General features: G+C 34.0%; 1 protein-coding gene across 3 annotated transcripts in view; it reads right to left on the reverse strand.

The window, feature by feature from the left end:
- Nucleotides 1–19,325, reverse strand: part of dpy (dumpy) — a 119,976-nt gene that overhangs the window by 70,262 nt on the left and 30,389 nt on the right. For all 3 annotated transcript variants that reach the window (XM_064354769.1, XM_064354768.1, XM_064354767.1), the window contains exons 3-11: nucleotides 11,175–11,373; nucleotides 7,066–7,170; nucleotides 4,199–4,315; nucleotides 2,358–2,489; nucleotides 1,933–2,304; nucleotides 1,476–1,718; nucleotides 886–1,139; nucleotides 472–832; nucleotides 47–415 (exon numbers count right to left, since the gene is read on the reverse strand). In XM_064354769.1, coding sequence (XP_064210839.1) covers nucleotides 47–415; nucleotides 472–832; nucleotides 886–1,139; nucleotides 1,476–1,718; nucleotides 1,933–2,304; nucleotides 2,358–2,489; nucleotides 4,199–4,315; nucleotides 7,066–7,170; nucleotides 11,175–11,373 — 2,152 coding nt within the window. The remainder of the gene's footprint in view (nucleotides 1–46; nucleotides 416–471; nucleotides 833–885; nucleotides 1,140–1,475; nucleotides 1,719–1,932; nucleotides 2,305–2,357; nucleotides 2,490–4,198; nucleotides 4,316–7,065; nucleotides 7,171–11,174; nucleotides 11,374–19,325) is intronic.

Below are 19,325 nucleotides of genomic sequence, written 5' to 3' on the forward strand. Positions count from 1 at the left end.
ACAGTTATTGTGTATCATATAATATGGGTGAATTCGCGCTACTTACGTCTACATTCGTTGCCTATGTTCGGTTCAGGACACAAACAACGTTTCTTGTGGTCGCAAATGGCATTTCCGGGACAATCCGAGTCCGCATTACAAGTTACAATTTCATTACATTTGGTTCGAGGGTCGGGACTAGGAACAGTGCCTTCGGGGCATTTACAGGTATATGACCCTGGTGTATTTTCACAAACGGCCCCAATTCCACAAGAATTGGGTTTGGAACATTCGTCAAAGTCTTGACATTGGACGGAAGGGTTACCGGTGAAGCCTTGAGGGCACTGACAGGCGAATGTTCCAGGTAAGTTTGTACAAAGGGCGTTTTTGCCGCAGCGGCCGCTGGGACCATTGATTTCGTCACACTCGTTAATGTCTATAATAATTATTGAAAATTATGATGGAAAACAATGATTAGGCGTAGTTACGTACCTATGCAGCCAGCTGCAATGTCGTGAGGATTGAAAGTCCACCCATCCTCGCATATGCAATAGGCTTCCTGGCCGTCAGGTTTACAATAGGCGTGGTCGCCACATTTGACATCCTCGCAAGGGGCCTTGCATTGTACCATGGGTGGGGCCCCAACAAACCCATTTTCGCAGTCACAGTGGAAACTTCCGATTGTGTTGGTACAAATCGAGTACTGTCCGCAAGGTTGTGCTTGACACTCGTCAATGTCCACACAGACCGAGCCTTTGGGGACAAACCCCTTCTGGCAAAAGCACTGGTTTTCGATACATTCAGCGTTATTCGTGCAGTCAAAGTTTGATTTGCATAAAATATTAACGTCGATCTGTAAAATTTGAGGTTAAAGGTGGGGTTTGAAAATTTTTTTGGGGATGTTACTTGTTCGCAGGCAACTTTTGGTGATGGTTTTCCTTGGTAGCCTTGGGGGCAAATGCAGTTATAACCCGGGACGGCATTTTCGCATATCGCATGTGCCCCACATGGTCTTTCAAGTGCTTGACATTCGTCGATGTCGACGCATCCTTTGAAAGGATCGCCGGTGTAATCTTCCTTGCATGAGCAAGTGTAACTCCCTAGTGTGTCTTTACAAACTGCGTTTTCTCCACACGGATTTGTATCGCACTCGTTTATATCTGAGGATAAGTTTAAAACATTTCGACATATTCTTTACAAGTTTAGAAGAAAACCTATAGAAGATAGACTGAAAGAAACAGACAGGTAAAGACAAGACGAACACAAATATACAAAAGATCAGCTGAAATTGAAACTGGGATTAATCAACAAAGTGTACAAAAACATTGTATACAGTACAGTTAGGCTTCGAGAATAAAATACGCTAGTGTTACGGGAAATAATAAATAATAAAAATCAGTACTAAAATACGAGTACGAGGTCTAGATACGACTTAAAACTACGACATTCGAAGTGGTTAGAGAGTAGCGAAGGCAAAAGCTATAAACTTGACTAACTTTCACAAAACAGCTGTCCCTGCCCTGTGAACCCTTGAGGGCATATGCACTTGTATGACCCCGGGACGTTAATGCATTTAGCGTTTATCCCACAAGCTCCAGACCTTCCACATTCATTGATATCCACACAATCTTCCTTGGCCGAACCTGTGTATCCCTCAGGACACAAACAGGTGTAACTGCCGTTAGTGTTGATGCATTGCGCAGTCGGCGCGCAAGGGCTCGAACTGCATTCGTTAATATCTAGCGATGTTAAAGCGTTAGAACGTTAACTCATTAGCATTGAAGAGCGATTTTCTTAGTAACTTTAGTTTTACTTGGTTATTTCAACTGATTTTCCCTACTGGGGTAAAAGTCCTGGTTAATACATTTTTGTACAAGAAAATCAGTCTTCACGTGTTTGTTTCTTCACCGTATTTACAGCTATGTACAACTGTGACCAGATTATGGCAAATACCTGTGCAGGCAGTTAGAGGGTCCCCGATGAAGCCTGGAGGACAAGCGCATCGGTAACTCCCTTCCAAATTTGAGCAAATGGCGTCTCTTCCGCAAGGATTCGACCTTGAACACTCGTCCATGTCGCCGCATCCGGTTGTGTATGGATCTCCCTCGAACCCTGGCGGACAGTGGCATTGTCTCCCACCCTCCACGTTGGTACAGATGGCTCCAGGACCACACGCATTAGGATTTTCGCATTCGTTCTGATCGACACACCCATCGAAGGGATTCCCGATGAAACCCTCAGGGCACGAGCAGGTGTAATTTCCGGGAGTGTTGTGGCAGATCGCGTTTTGACCGCAGGCGTCAGGATGAGAACATTCGTCGATATCTATTTTTTATTAGTAGAGGAGTCCAGCTTTGTTTGCATCGTTTTGGACTTACCGAGACATTGAACTTCGCCGTCTCCTTCGAAACCTGGGTTACATTTGCAGAGGAAATGGGCTGGGAGATTACAGCACCAGGCATTTTCCACGCACCTTGAGGCGATTGCGGGATCGTCGCATTCGTTAATGTCTGAAATACAAGATTTTTGTACCGGAGATGAGATAAAAGGAGGCAAACGCGGGTTTATTACATCCCTTTTAATGCTCTGGCAGGTTGTGAAATGACAATAATTACGCTTGTGTGTGAAGCATGAAAATAAATTCTTGGCCGTTAATGGAGATGCTAACGGTGAACCAGTTACACAATGCAATTTAAATCCACATGATCGCAATCGCTCGCAGCTTTCAATTACTTGCGATAATTGTAAACGATCTGCCAATCATTTGTGACCGATTTTGGCAACCGTTTCGAATTACGAATAGACATCGGGAAAGCTATTAGCACAACAACGATTCCTCGATTGACAAAACTTATTGCGAAAAATGTAACGGCTGGATTTTATTAAATTGTGAGTTGGTGGCTCCCAATTATAGGTTTTGGTGGTTTAAAAGTGAATCGAGTTGGCGCGATTGGTCATCTCATAGTGCTCCACGTCAAGAGCAATGTCCGCTCGAGATCAACGAACTAACTTTGCGGCAGTAGTTGACGCGATATTTTTCATTAGAGAGGCAGAAAACACTGATGATGGCGCCTGAAAGGAAAACCATAAAACGAGACTCGTTCCAGATGATAACAGTGTTTCGCTATGCAAGAGCAAAGTTTAATTAACGTGTAATTAAGCGCCGCTAATGGTGAACCTTGGCCAAATTTTGATAAATGACTCTCCGATACGAGAAATTCGTAGTACAGTTAGTACAATGCGCACATTATTTTAATGATACAATCAAACGACGTAACTGTTAATACCGTAACTTGCATTATTTTCATTAAGTACCTTTACTCATTAATAATGTTGCAAAAATCGATTTATTTACTCCCGTTAAAGTCAATAAAATGGTTTATGATGGCGGTTCTCGCTGCTAGAATAAAACAATTTCCGCGGAAAAAAGGACCACAAGCAGGGCTATAATTTGTGGCTTCTGAGCATGCTATAACAACCTACTGAGAATGCGTAGGTACTAACAAAACTGTGGGGAAAAAGTACTACCGCATTCCGAGTCTGACCGGATCATTAAGTCCACTTCGCACGTCTTAAATTCGTCTAAAGCGATTTTGACGATGAACATGCGAGCTACTGGAGGAACGCCTCCGATGCATAATCATTAAACACTTATTTAACAATGCTGTCACTAATCGATGCAAATTATCCGAGTACTACAATAAAACAATTTCCATAATAACTTTAGCCTTATTCGCAATTAAACTCGCATTACTCGTCCCATGATCAAGGCCGATCGTTTCGAATCTACATCATTGGAAGAAGAATTTTCTCTAGTGCCGAAATAGCGAAACCGTTACTCCCATGATTTATGCCTCCAAATGGCGGGTTTTGGCAAAGTTCAACGACCAACGGATGCTCCTCGCGCCAATCGATCCTCCGATCATTTGAATACGTCGAAGAGGCGAGTCTAAAAGGCCGACCAATGTCAAGAATGCCACCGTCAAGATTCAAGATATCCATTCCCGGGGTAAGAATCCGAAAGGAAAGCGAAGCATTCCTGGGCGCTAACTACGCGAGCGGCCGTGAGGAAGGTCGTGACTGCGATATTGAAGATTATATGGCATGTTATGTGCCTTCATAAAATTCACTCTAGCTGGTTTTCATTTCACGATGTAACAGTAAAACGGACCGCCGATAGGCGAACTGATGATTTATACCACTCGTAATGGATACTTACCCTCGCAGTGGAAGCCATCGCCTTGGTAGCCCGGGTAGCAAGTGCACGAAAAACTACCCAAGGTGTTGGTGCAGTGGGCGAAGACGTCACAAGGCCGGTATTTGCACTCGTTTTCGTCTGGAAAAAAGCAAGAGCTATTGTCGCTGCAAATTAACTTTAGCCTTGGAAGGCGATATGAAAAGTAAAACAAAGTTGGGCTTGTTAAGTCTTGATTTATTGCTCCCTTATTTACGCTTGCAGCCATTCTGCGGTGTGAAGACATGGAAGAATTGGAAAAAAGGCTGGTTAGACTGGAGCAAATTTGCTGAGCAAAGCTAACGTGCCCTCATCTGCAATATCAGCAAGGACTGTTCTCTCTAAAGTGCAATTACAACTATTTAAGACTAACTAATGGTGAACAAGTCTTAAATAAGACCTACATTAAAGAAAGAAAAATATTATTGTATTCTATTTGAACTCGTGACACTATTGGAAGCACCTGGTAAAAACCAGCCCTAACACATAAGAAACAAATAGTTAATTTTTATAGGAGTTTTATAAGACGTTATATTGTGAATGGTTTTGGAATGAGTGCCACAACTGAGTCTTATAAAACGAGTATAATATACTATTTTTTCTACTTTATATTTTTGTTGTTTGTTTTTGTTTAGTTTAACTACCATCAGTTATACAATGAACAGTTTGTAGAACCAAAGTAAAAAGAAATAATTATTACCATTAATATTAAGTATGTAAAGGGTCAAAAAAGGGTCAAAATGTAATCTCATAAATCACAAATTTGTGGAAAAATCTTTACAAATTTCAAATATATAGTTTGTACAAAACTCGTTTCTTTATAACCTTTCTGTTAAGTAAGCACCTACTAAAAGACGTACTAATTTCGAAGTGGAATGTATTAGAAGCTGACTTGCATTCATCAATTACTCTGAGGACTGCTAAATGCATACGCAAGACCCTTCTATGGTTGTTTATTATTTTAATTTTAGAATTAGAAACTTAAAAGCAGGAGGAATTTTATGATGGAAAAATATTTGAAAAACATTTTTTGTTAAACTTGTATTATTAGGACTTGTTCTCACGTATGGGTCAAGTTCCGACAATTTGCGTGTGAGAATGAGCTTCTTTTCTATGATATTCATGCTATGATGACTAAAAATTTAATTAGAAGTGTGTAAACAGATAGTATTAGGATCTATAATAAGATTATATGCCGAAAAACTACATTACCTTCACCATAGTTTTGCAAAAATTGTTTAAAATACCGAGCCACACGCTCATAAACTGATCCATAAAAAGGAGTATTTATTTTTTAAACAGGATAAAAAGTTGTAAAATGCATTAGCTAGAAAATTTTTTTCACTGATAAAATGTGTTAAAAATTATTCAAGAAGTACAATGAAAGAAGTCAAATCAAGATTATCAACAAGGAATTTTACACTTAAAAATAATTATTGAATTTTGCTAAAGCGAATTCAAGTCAAGCAAGGCAAATTTATACGGACATTATTTTTTTCACATACGCGGTGAGTCAATTATTGGTTATTTCTAAAACTTTCTTATGTGCAACCAATAATACTACTTCCAGTTATCCAGATTTGTAATTTTGTGTATTGTCAAGTTTGTCAGACAGTTTTGCTAAAATTTCACTATGAACTATTATTATTTAAAAGATAAAAAACCATCTATGATTTAATTAATGATGTAAAAATTAGTGGTAAGTGTAATTAGTATTTTATTTACTTCTAACAAAATATCAAAAATACACCACAATTAATTTACCCTGTAATCTTTCATTTTTTCGATTTTTTTATACAATGTGGTTCAAAAAAGTCGGACCAACTCTCGAATGGTGATATGATAAGGGATGTTCAGTTAGGCATCAAAATGAAGTCAGATTCATTTCCAAACAAGTTGATTTTTAATTATTGTTCATTTGTTTCCAGTATTGTCAAATTTATTTTATTGTCAAATTTGCAAGTTAATAAATACGTGATACATCATAAAACACTAATAATTGGTATTTTTTTCAGTAAGAATATGTTTAATTTAAAAAAAAATTGAATCTGAAGTGACAAAAACCTAACTTAAAATTTAATTTATATAGCTCAAATATTTTTTTTTTACAAAAACTTTTAACTCAGTTTTATCACTACCTAAAAGATGGTGCAAGACTTTTGAATCACCGTGTATATCTAAATTAATTTTTCTTGTAACGTTTAGGGCCGGTTTACCTATAGAAAGTTTTGTGAAAATTTAATTCGTTGTTATAAGTTAACAACGCGAATGAACCAATTATATTTGTTCAATTTGGTCACGTGATCAGTTAATCACGCATTTAATTGCGAATTAAGTTAATGACGCTTGTGTAAACCGATCCATAGTTTTGTAATTCACTATGTATTCTTGTTTATTTTATACACCTTTAGGACAAATGCACAAATGATTTACGGTAGTTATGAAGTGAATAAGGAAAGAAAAGAACATCTCACTTTTGTGAACCGAACCAATAAATGTAAAAAATGTTTTAAAAGAGAGGAAAAGAAAAGAAGAAACTTAAAAAGTAACTCACGAGGTTGAAAGTTATAAGGAACCGGGTCTGTTACTTGCGTATTTAAGAATAATAGTCTCTAGGTTAATGTATTCAATTTATTACAGTAACAAAAACATCCTACGCCACTGCGGAAGCGTCATAATGTCATAAAACTCTTATTGAGATTAGATCACTCGCTTCTAACTGTCTTTGCTCAAGCACCTCTAATAATGTGAAAAAGCACTTGAAAGTGTCATTTTCTTGTGTATGAGCAAATTACACTTAATTACGTGTCGTGCCTGTTTATAAGATTTTATCAAAAAATAATAATAATCACCTGGGACCTCGCAGTTGCACCCCCCATATCCGTCGTTACAGTGGCACTGTCCGTCGAGACAAGCCCCGTTTTGGCAGGAAGATCCATCTTCCTTGTGACAGTCATCTGCAACAGGTTAAAAGACACGAGGTTGAAAAATAGTAAAACAAAAGGACCCTGAGAGGTCGGCTCGAACCATTAAATTAGAAAAATCAGCAGAATAGCTCACGATCTCGAATCGTGAATATGGTTGGTGTTGTTGGCTCGGATTCCCCGTAATGTAAACAAACGAGATGGTTAATGAGATAAGTAATGAGCTTAGGTGCAGATTTATGGCCGATGTTTGCTAATGCACAAAACGTGCCGAAATTTTTGCCACGCGCAACCAGAGCTTTCCTCCAATTAATTTCCGTTATGGCAAATAAAAGAGTCTTTGTTATCGTCGAGATGGGCAAGTTCAAGAGCATTCGTGTTGCCCCGTGGTGCAGCAACGGTTCTTCGCCCGTGAAATTAATCAGTCGCTCGTTATCCTTGGTGGTGGTGCGCCCACAAAGTACGTACCCACTCGCAATCTTGTTTTTGTGCAGAATCTGCGTTTGCGATCTCGCAGTGGACATAGCAGTGTCTTCGTGCACATGAATCATTCATTGGCATTTAAATGGCAAAGCTTTTGTTCGCAGACGGAATATATCTTGGATGTTCGGAGCTTTCGCTTTCTGTTACTGCGATTTATTGCTTTTGTTCCAATAAAAATGCAATTGGCCTTGAGAGCGATTTATGGACGAGCTTTTGCGCTTTGAAAACTTTTCATCGAGACACATTCGCCATGCTTTACTTTGGCTGCAGCAAAAGCTGTAATTCATGCAAATTGGTTACAGTGTTGAAACTTGATTGCAAGACAAGCCAACGACTCTATTTATTTAATGCGTTTAATTAATAATTAATCACGTTGAACAAATTTCAAATCGTGTAAACTTGGGAAAAATTAGTTAACTAGTGGGTACAAGGCTTTGAAAAATTATGAATCTAAGGATGTAACGTGACAACTTAATAACATATCACACGTATAACAACATAATGAATAATTATTATTATGTAACTACCACCGTGAAGATCTAGCTCTTGAATTGTTATACATTATAATATATGAAATTAAGTTACAGCTGGATATATCAGTATAAGGAAATGAAAAGTGTTCCTGTAGTTGCTACTAACAAGTACAACATTAACACACTTGAAGGAAGCTGCTTTACAGAATTTTTTCTTCATAATCCAATTGTACAATTTTCTACGGTACACGCAAGTCGGGTTTTTAACTGCGTATGAAAATTTAATCCTCAAACGATTTATTATTTTAATGCGAACGTTCAAGAAGATTTTTTAAGAATTTTTTACTGAAAAAGAAGGTTCTTGATTTTGTCTTTAATGATGTCATTAATAGAAGACTTAGGTACAACCTTTGTTTTATTAATTATTATAAACTGACAAATTTAATAAATGGGTTAGTAGTTTCGAGATCTTTTTTTAATTTTTTGTTTTCTTAAACAATTCCGTTTCATATTCTAAATATTTAAGACAACATATTTTGCACCCTTCTTGTATGGTTTTCTATTTAAATATTAACTATAATTTGTTTTGTTCTTCTCATTTTCAAAGGTTTTTGTGTCTCTTTTTACTTCTAAATGATTTACTCAATCACATTTTACCAATGTAGTTATTAATGATTAAATCTCTGATGGAAAGTGTAGATTACATTAGCTATTACCTTTTTGAAGTCCATGAATAATTTATAATAGCAATTTTGAAAGAAAATGCGATGTTGGCGTTTTTATAGTTTTGAAACAGCTAATACATACTAGTGTAAATATACCCACTAATATTATTTATTTTCTTACTTGTTTAAAAGATTTTTTCTTTGTTTAATATTTCTTTATAATGTTTTAAAAATGATTATCACAAATAAAAATTTACTGTGTAACAGCATTGAAAAAATAAACTACAATTAATAAACGTTAAAGTTAAAAAAATCTTTTCTCGACTCTGTATTTTCTAAAATAATTCGTTTTTACACTTCAAACTCGTCCAAAAAACGACGATTTGCCTATTTAATCATATAAATTTGATGTTCTAACTTATTAGAGGATATTTTTTGGTTTGTTGTCTTTTATTTTTCCGGTTTTTTAAATTTAGAGTGTCCTTACATCAGAAGATTTTTTGTGCTGTAATTTAATTTAGGAATGTGTATCGCTTTTCCTAACATTTCTTACTATTAAACATTTTTAATGAAGTGAAATGGAAAATTTTTTTTTTGATTACTTAACATTTTGATGACAATTTTTTGTTGATCTTCTATAATACCTACAGTATCAACACGCAAGTCTGTTTTTTCTGCGTATGAAAATCTAATTAACAAACGATTTATTATTTTAATGTGTTTCAATGGGTTAATAGTTTAATATTTTTTTTTAATTGTTTTGTTTTCTGAAACAATTTCTCTTCTCATCTACATTTTTCAAAGAGAACATACATATACAGACTGAACCAAAAATAACGCAAAAAATTCATATTTTTGTTAAGTGTCGTTTTTGAAAATATCCTCAGGCAGATGATTTTATTTTTTTAAAAGTTACATTTGGACACCATTGTGATATTTTGGATTAGTGTTTTATACATTTTTATCTTTGTGGTAAGTATGAAAAAATTAAAAAAGAAGAAAACAAAATAAAAGAAGTTGTAAAAGTTATTGAAAGTATTATACAAAGAGCTTTATCTTTTTGTTCTTGCTTTATTTTATAAGGGGCTGATTGTTTTTAGTTTATTTTTTTTATATTTAGGTTCATTTTAAGTATGTATTTTCATCCTAATTATACAAAAAAATTATTAGAAAACAATTATCTCTTATAAAATAAAGCAAGAAGGAAAAGATGAAGCTCTTTGTGTAATACTCTCAATAACCTTTATAACTTTTTATTTTCTTCTTTTTTTGAATCCTTTTTGTTTTATTTTTTGAATTTTTTTATACTTACCAGAAAGATAAAGATGACCTCACAACTCAAAAATTAAGGACGCCATAAATGTCACCAAGGTGTCAAAATGTAGAATTTAAAAAATAAAATTGACCTGTTCAAAGATTTTTTAAGAAAACGTGAAGGATATATGCATTTTGTGCGTTATTTTTCATTCAGACTGTAGATTTTACAGTATTCTGTTATTTTTCCATTTAATTTTATTTTTTTGTACGCTTTGTTAACTTACGTACTAAAAATTTCTTTTTTACAATTTAAAATCTTTGAAGAAACCATATTTAATTTTTTATGGAGTTCCATTTAAATGCTAATTTGTTTGGTCCACGACAGTTTATCCTTCTTTGTTCTATGTTATCCTGTTTTTTTTTAATTTTTGGTCTAGTTCCGAATTTTTCAATTTAAAAAAATTAAAATTATCTGTGAAACAGTCTTTTCTGTAGAAATATTCCAACATTTTGCTATTATTTTAAAGCCACGACCAAGCCAGTAAAGGAAAGCATTATTCTTAAACGCTTTGTTTATTACTCAGTGTTTAGTTTATATTTACTAATATAGCAACTCATATTGCTGCAATTTGCTGTTTCGTCATCTGTTTATTAACTGTCGACTGTGTAGCAACCTTCCAATGCAAATCTGGGATTGGAATAGTTTTAAGATCTACAACAGCCGTAGTTGTAACACACTCTTCTGCGAGCGCTTCCAAGGCTACGAAGGGTTCGCGTCGGCTTTAGCAAGTGGCAAAAAATCGTGCACCAGTCTCCTGTTTCTCGAATAAAATACAATCCAACTACGGTGGTCGAGTAATTGAGAACTAGGAAATCCAGTAGTACTTAAAGTGTTCTTATTGATATTCTCTAGATAACACCCGTTTTGTCCATGTTTAGCCACGCTAGAAGCTTCCATCTGACAAATAAGAAAACGTTAACAACTAATGGGAAAACCGGCGACTATTTTGTAACTCGACACCGGGAAATATTTCAGAAAGTGGCAAATTCTTGCTTCGTTACACCAAACAAATCTCGGATTACGCTAAAGATCGATAAGAAGGATAAATGCACGTCACGCGCTGTTGAAACTCGAGGAATATATACTTTTAATACTCACTTGTACACTTGAGTTTGTCGCTGAGTTCGTCCGAGCCTAAAAAACAGTTCGGAACTCCGTCGCATAATTTCGATAGTTCGAATAGTTGTAAAACGTCCGTCGATTCGTTGACTTGGCATCCAAAGTATCCGTCCTCTAGATTCAGAAAAAAGATTTCTTGCTTTATACCAAATCCAATCCCGCTAAAGGACTGGGCAGTCTGCAACAAACAACACATTTTTTACAGCTGATCGACTCGATAAGGCGTTCATTAAATCCCCCATAGCTATTGACAATGTTACATAATTACAATCAATATGCACTTATTCTTCGGCAACCAACGCATTATCATGATTACACGGAAGTCCATCAAGGATCTAATTAATGCTCGATTTGAATACAAAGTTCGAAAAATATAATTGTTTGAACGGCCCCAAGTGAAGGTTATGCTAAAAAGCCTCCAAATACCGCGTCAATATTTAATCAGAGAGATCCGTTAATAAAGTTTGGAGTTATGTAGTTTATGTAAACAAAACGAGAAGGAGTACAGTTATGTTTCTATTACAAGTGTCCTTGCCACGTCAAACTGTTTACATAATTATTGTAATCATCGAGGATGACCACAGAAAAGCGAGGAGTCAGGGGCGGACTGGACGGCGGCAAAAATGGACAAAGTTCGACTCTGACTCAAAACAATTATTGCTAAAACGAGAACTCACTTGAATAAAAAATTTGGGTACAAAGGTGTCAACTTTGTACTCATTTTTTTATTCTTTTGACTTTCAAATGTACTTTTTGTCTAGAAAACTACTATACTCAAAGTAGTGAAGAAATTAATTGGATGCTTATTTTGTGTATTACAGTGTGTTACTTGGTATTCTTTTATTTATGTATTTTTCCAAAGGCGGATCGAAGATAAAATTAATAATATAATATAACAGAAAATAAAAAAATGTTAGAACTAACTTCATTGTGCTATAAATAAAACTGAATTTTAAACTCAAAAACAAGTTTAGGCCCTCGAAAAAATAAAAAATAATTACTTTCTAGCCAATTTGACGTTTTTTTGGGTAATTTTTGATAAAATTTTTCTGGGTGTCTATAAAACTATGGGTATCTAGAAAAACATGCTGAAGAGCTCCAAAAAGGCAAAACTAACAATATTTTTATATAAATACGGCGATTTTTAGGTGTTTTAGAAAAAATTGGGGGTATTGTTTGACTTAATTTGCGACTCTGGTTAAACAATGAGCAAAAACACTTGAAGAATACATCTTATCGGTTTAGTGTAGAGGAAGTTGGAGTTATAAATAACTTAATTTGCATTTCTAGTTGAAAAATTACAAAAACCCTCGAAAAAAAAATATGTTATTCTTTATTAATAGCAATTTCTCATTTCAGTTTAATAAAATATGTCGAAAAAACTGTGTTTTAAACTCAAAAACATGTTCAATCACTAGATGAAAACAAAAATCTTCACTTTTTCGTGGGTATCTAACGGAAAACGTAGTTAAAATCTCGAAAAAGGCAAAATTAACAATATTTTTAATCAGATATGGCAAATTTTTGGTTTAGGGATTTTAGAAGAGGAGGTCTAGTTAACTTAATTTGTGCCTCTGATTGAAAAATGAAGTAAAACGCTCGAAAAAAAGAAGAATAATGTTATTTTTATTTAGTAAGCTCTTGTTCCAGAACAAACTAAGTTTCACATTCAAAAACGTGTTTAAATCAGAAAAGAAGGCAATACCACTTTTCAGCAAATTCGTCAATTTTTTGGGTTATTCCCAGTGTTTCACCGATGTCTGATTTAAAGAAGAAGCTCGAAAAATCCGAATTAACAATAGTTTTACCCAGATATGGAAATTTTTCAGTTTATTTTAGAGGAAATTTTTTAGTGGTTACAATTAACTCAATTTATTTCTGGGTGAAAATGTGCTAATAAAACACACGAAAAAAGGAAGAATAATGTTTTTTTTTGCACTTGCACTAAAGTTGATACTTATTTCTTTTCTATTCCTATTCCATAGGGAATAAATGAACTTTCTAGTGGGTTCAGTCCAAATTTAATTCCTAGGGTATAAATGACCTATTTTAGTCCCTGTAGACAGAAACTAAAGTATCTATTTTAGTCTCGGAAGTGCAAAAAAAATACATCAAATTTGAAGTGCAAAAATAGCATAATATACCTCGGGACCAAAGTTGCCTAAATCCCTAAATCCCTCCACTCGCAGGATTAAACGCTGCACTTTAAACCCTTTATATACAATTTACTATTTTATTACTAGTAATTTTAGATTTCAGGTGTAACAAGATTTTTTTTTTAAGTTCGGAGATCATTGTGTAAGTTGGAAAGTGTCTGTAAAACTGCTTTACAGCTTGAAAAGAGCAGAAAAATAATATTTTTATTAGTAACTTCTCAACACGGTTTCACTTCAAAAAAACTGGATTTTAAACTTAATAACCATTTTCGAGGCAATTCGACAATTTTCGGATAATTTGTGTGGAAATTTCAGAAGTGTCAGGCTAAAAAACGTGATTAAAAGCTCAGAAGAAGCAAATCTAACAATATTTTTAACAAATACATCTTATCGGTTTACTGTAGAGGAAATTGGGGTCGTAAATAATTTAATTTGCATTTCTGGTTGAAAAAGTAGCAAAACGCTCGAAAAAAAGAAGTTTGTTAATGTTATTTTTAATTAGTTGTAAATTCCTCGTTCCAGTTTAATGAAATCTTTAAAAAAACTAGTCACTGAAAGAAGAAAAGAAAAACACAGTAAATTCGACGATTTTTTGGGTAATTTTGCGAATGTATTGTTGCCCTAAAAAGGCAAAATTTACGTTAATTTTTAACCAAAAAGGGCAATTTTTCATTTTTTTAGAGTTTTAGAAGAAACTAGGATTGCAATTAACTTAAGCTGAAAATGTGCGTAAAACACTTGAAAAAGGCAACTGAAAGTGCTGTCTGCCATAATTTCTAATTTAAAATAAAAAACGTGCCTAAACTCTTGAAAAGACAAAAATTACATAACATTCGGACTAAAACAGCGATTTTTTTTTACTTGCCTTTGTAAGACTTCGCAAAGTGATCGTGTTTTTAACTAAAAAAAAAGTGTTAAAACGCTCGAAAAAGGCAAAACTTTGGTCATTTTCCACCCAATTTAGTAATTTTTTGGAGTTTTGAGCTGATGAAGATCTAATTTTTCCAACAGTACCAAAAAACAATATATATTTGTGTCCAAGGGGCGCCAATTTATCTTCCTTCTTCAGGTGAACTGTCTAATGAGAAATCTGTAATATTTCTCAGTCAAATCGTGTTTCAAGCTCGTAAAATTGCTGTTAATTTCCAGTCCGCCCCTGATCAAGTGTCTCATCATCTGATAAAAGTGAATTTATATAAATCGCGACCTTCTAGCGTTAACGGTTTTGAAGAAACCTTCAAGAGCGGAAACGGTTTCGCTCGATAACTCTATATCCGGTCAAATTAAGTGCAATTTAAAAGTTCAAATTTGCACAACTGGAGACGAAGTCTATACCGGTCAGGGTCTCGCCTCATCATTGACCATGTTTACGAGCCTAATTCACCTGAAACATCTAATTATTTCAAAATCGTATTGTTGGAATGAAAGTTATTCGGATAAATAGTCGGATCGTGAGCGAGTCATTTCTAACAACAGTTCGAATAAGTTTAAAATGTCCCATAACCGTTATCAGTACGATTTTACGATCTATCTCAACAAATCATGCTTTGAGCTCTGTTATTATTATGTGGTGGAATTCGAAACTATCGGTTGTATCTGGATAATGGATCAGATATTAGCGAACGCTTGGAAAAATTGCAAAATTACGGCTTTGTCTGCAATCATCTTGTTAAATTCGGAGGAATTCTGAACTAATTGGCCCTCCTGTGGACAGAGCTTTAACCCCACTGTCTTAAATTGCTCGTGACATTTGCGAATCTCAGTTCCGCTACGCATTCGCAAACAAAGAGACAATTAGCAAAAACGATATTTGTGCGAATTTTCTAACAGGATCGCCTCTCGCGTGCCTCTAAACTCGATCAAACAGTTATCTAATCGCATGCAAAATGTGATTTAGTAGCTCCCTTTTCAAAGCTCTAACCACGCGTACAGTTATTTCTAGATTACACTGTTTTAATGTAAAATGTTGGGTTTTAATCCGGGCCATAAGGATCTAATAGGGTACCGTTAGCACCACAGGGCATCGCAATCATAAGTGAAATAGTGCACATTGGCACCTACAAGTACAAGTAATTGAACATATGCTAGCTGGTAAAAAACCAGGAAACTAGCAGATAACGTGAATTAATTCAACACATGGTAAAAGGCGAACCGGTCACGGCTTTGACAAAGTTCGATCAAACATTTTGCAACTGGAGTCCAGTTTCGTTGGCTCATTACTAGCGAAACCGTTAAGTTCCCGGAGTTTGATTGATTCAAAAACAAATTGCATTCAATTACTTTCGCATTCATTAATTTTGGCGCTGATACGAAACTCAAGGTCCATCAATCCTCCAATTAATTGCTTGTTTTTGAAAGGCTCAAGTATCTCTATTTTACTCCTTTACATCACATGAAGCAATTAAACACTTTATGTCCCTGTACTATTGTCTTCCCGGTTAAAATTCAAATAATCATGCGTTTAAATGAGCTAATATGTCACTCAAACACTAGAATTACATCACCTTGTGAGGAAATACAGTTACACTAAAAAGTCGGGAAATTCGGTGATAAAGGCAACATATTTACATATTCTTTGGTCTCACGTTTCGTGTAAATTAATTAAGGCGTCGTTATCTCGAATTTATGGCCACTTTATATGGCCATAAGCTGGAGTTTTCAGATTGTTAATGATTGTGTTTCGTATGCATAAGTCGTTAAAAATTGGAATTTTTGAAATGTGCAGTTGGCAGCTTGCGGTAGGCCATATCAGAGTCGTGTCAGATAGATGATCATATAATCATATGGCTTGTCATATCGTGTTCTAAGTATTATGTTGTAATCTTTGGTCTGGAAGGCACAGCTGTCAAAGCTGCTAAAGTTGCACTCGGTTATGGCTTGTTTTTGTGATTTTTTGGAGGCGAGAGAAGAGTTTGCGGTTTTGGAGAGCAAAAAATTTCAACGTTTCATTTAATTCTATATTTGGTTTCAGTTACTATGGGCTACAACAGCAATATAAAGTAAAATTGTTACTAGTTACAGACCCAAATAGTATTGGTTTACTCATAAATGCATTTTTTAGGCGAAAATTTATACATTGATGATTTTATTTTGCTACTCGCTTTGGTATACATACTGTTTTTATTTAATTTTTTTTTACCGGAACTAACAACATTAACTTTTCTTAAGGTTGACACCACTGTTGTTAATTTGTTGTTTTCTGTTGCCGTTACTGTATACGTTGCGGTTCTTAATTTGTGCTTTACTGTTGTCGCAAATTTGTACTTTTCTGTAGTTACTTTATTCCGCCACTATAGTTATATCTTGTCGTTAGTTCCACTTTTGGTCGTGCAATAAACATAATATTTTGTCGTGAAAACTCTTTTTTAGCGTTAAACACAAGATTTTGGCGTGTCATTCATAATTTCTTTCAATGGAGCTTTTTTGTCATGCCATAGAGTTTTCGCCGATCTGTGTCTTTTATTAACGTCTCAAAAACCTTTTTTAACAAATACTTTATATTTTTCTGGTAATTAAGTAAAAATTAAAAATTAAAATACAGTGAAAACTCCAGTAAGCGGACTCCGACGCAACGGTGATACGTTTTGTGTCCGGTTAATGGAAGGTATTCCCATTAAGAGATAATTTTTGGATAAAATAACAATATTTATTATTTTATTATTTTTTAATAATAAAATAATAATTTATTATTATTATTTCTTGAAAAAAAATATTACTTTTTTTCAAAATGTGCTACATTTTTTCCATCAATATTCGCAGATTCTCCAGAAATGTACTTAATATTTATATAGTGCCGAATTTAAAATTTCCTAGTCACCTGAAGGGTGCCTTAAAAATTTAATTTTTTAATTTCTCCGCAAACTCCTTACCTTTCAAATTAACTTGCTTAGCTTTTTTTTAAAAAACTTGGTATTTTGCAAACGTTCCTACTTCCATGCAATTTCTTTACCATTGTACCTTTATTTTAAACAATATTTTCTGCTTATTGGTTCTTCCTATTACTCTTTTCTTTGAAAATTTTGTACACTTGGTTTCTTTTGATGCAGAATTTTTTTTTCTTTTAACAAATGAAACGCTTTTTTAGTTTTATTTACCATGATAACGCTACAGTTTAAAAAATAAAATGATGTATTATTAAATGCATCGGTATAAATACCGTAAGACCTACTGCAAATAAGAACTAGTGCAATAATAACACATTATAACCTTTTCAACAGAAACAAAATATGTAACCACTCATTCCCCGAATTTTCTGCCGGTTTGTCATAATAATATAATAACACACGCGCATATGACATACTGTCCGCTTAAAGGAGATATTTTCTTTTCAATGATCCTAATTGCATTATCCGCGTCCACTTATTGGAAAGTCCGCTTAAAGGAGAAACTATACTTTTTAAAGTACGTTAACTCAAAACAGGGCTAACAAAAATGTATGTTTTTGAGAAGGGTCCGCTTATAGGAGGTGTCCGTTAAGAGAGACTTCACTATGAACAAAATTTTGGTGGTAGCAAAAATTTTATTAGAGATTTATTTAAACATCAATGTTTTTGAATAACACTAGAGATCTTAAATAATCTAAAAGAAACATTATTTTAATATTTTTAATTATACAAGGTGTGTTAAAATGATTCTCATCTAGTTATCTTTGAAACTTTATATGTAAAAAAAACTATGTCGCTCTACTGACATCGCAATAGATGTCAAAACTGTCAGTTGTGAAATTCGGAAATTGTCAGTTATTACATTTAATGGTTTCGTTAAAAAGCAACAAAAATATTACCCTGTGCAAAAAAACACTTTTATTATGAAAGCTTTTTTTCCAAATTAGAGACTTCATAAACGAAGAATGGCTATATTTGATGCCTGAATACTTATCATTAACATTATTCTATAAAGCAAAATTTCTTATTTTAGATGAGAACGAACTTCATAGCCTACTAGATGAAAATCATTTTAACACACCTTGTATATTATTCAAAAATTTTAAGGTATGGCTGTTTGGTAGTAAAAAATATTTAAATTATTGGCATGTTTTCTATTAAATTCTTTGAATTATTATATAAGAGCGGTTGTTAAAATAAAATAATTTATAATAAAATAGATTTTGAGTAATTAACATTGAAAATTTTAAACAAATATTGATAGGCTTTGTGGTACTTGATAATCAATTAATAGAAAAAATATATTATGTCGGTATTATTTTATATTATATTATATCAATTACAAGATAAAGCAGTTGTCGACTCATGTCTCCATTGTGAACCTTTTTCTACTGTCGAAGAATTATTACCAATTACCACAAACGGAGCTATAGATTATTCGAACTTTTAAATCTTCAGTATTAAAATGTTAATTACATAAAACCTTTTGCATTACTCAACTTTTGCAACAATTACTATTATAAAAATTAAAAGAATTTCATCATAAAGCAAACATGCCAATAACTTGAAGAATGTTTACTTAAAAACTGTTTTATGCTGTTTCATAGCCAGACCAAAAAAAAATGGACAAAATGAAGTGTAAAACAGTTCTGCTTTAGGTCACAAATGGACGAGTTTTGAAGAAGTTTTTGTAATTGAATACTAATGAATTTCAATCAAAAATTTAAATAGCTTCTTAGTTGGAAATTTATTTAATTATTCTGAAATCTAAAAATTAATTTATTAATTTCTGTGACTCACATGCCCAGACAAATACTTAAAAATGCAAAAGTACAATTACAATTTGATCAAGCTTTCAAATTTCAACAGTCAAAATTTAAAAAGTTGTAATTTCCAGTTAAAGGTTGCGTTTAAGACCTGGCTTGTTTACCTGATTCACGCTTTTGCACAAAGTTATAAAATGTGAACGGCCTCTTCACCAACTCAATGGAGCGTAACGCAATTTCCAATTTTCAGCTTGATTATTAATTTTCCCGCTAGTGATCCCGGCCGCAAATGAGTTTTTAATAATCCAAAGCTTGAAATAACAA

This window comes from Tribolium castaneum, chromosome 2 (genome assembly GCF_031307605.1).
Source record: "Tribolium castaneum strain GA2 chromosome 2, icTriCast1.1, whole genome shotgun sequence".
Classification (NCBI taxonomy): Eukaryota; Metazoa; Arthropoda; class Insecta; order Coleoptera; family Tenebrionidae; genus Tribolium; species Tribolium castaneum.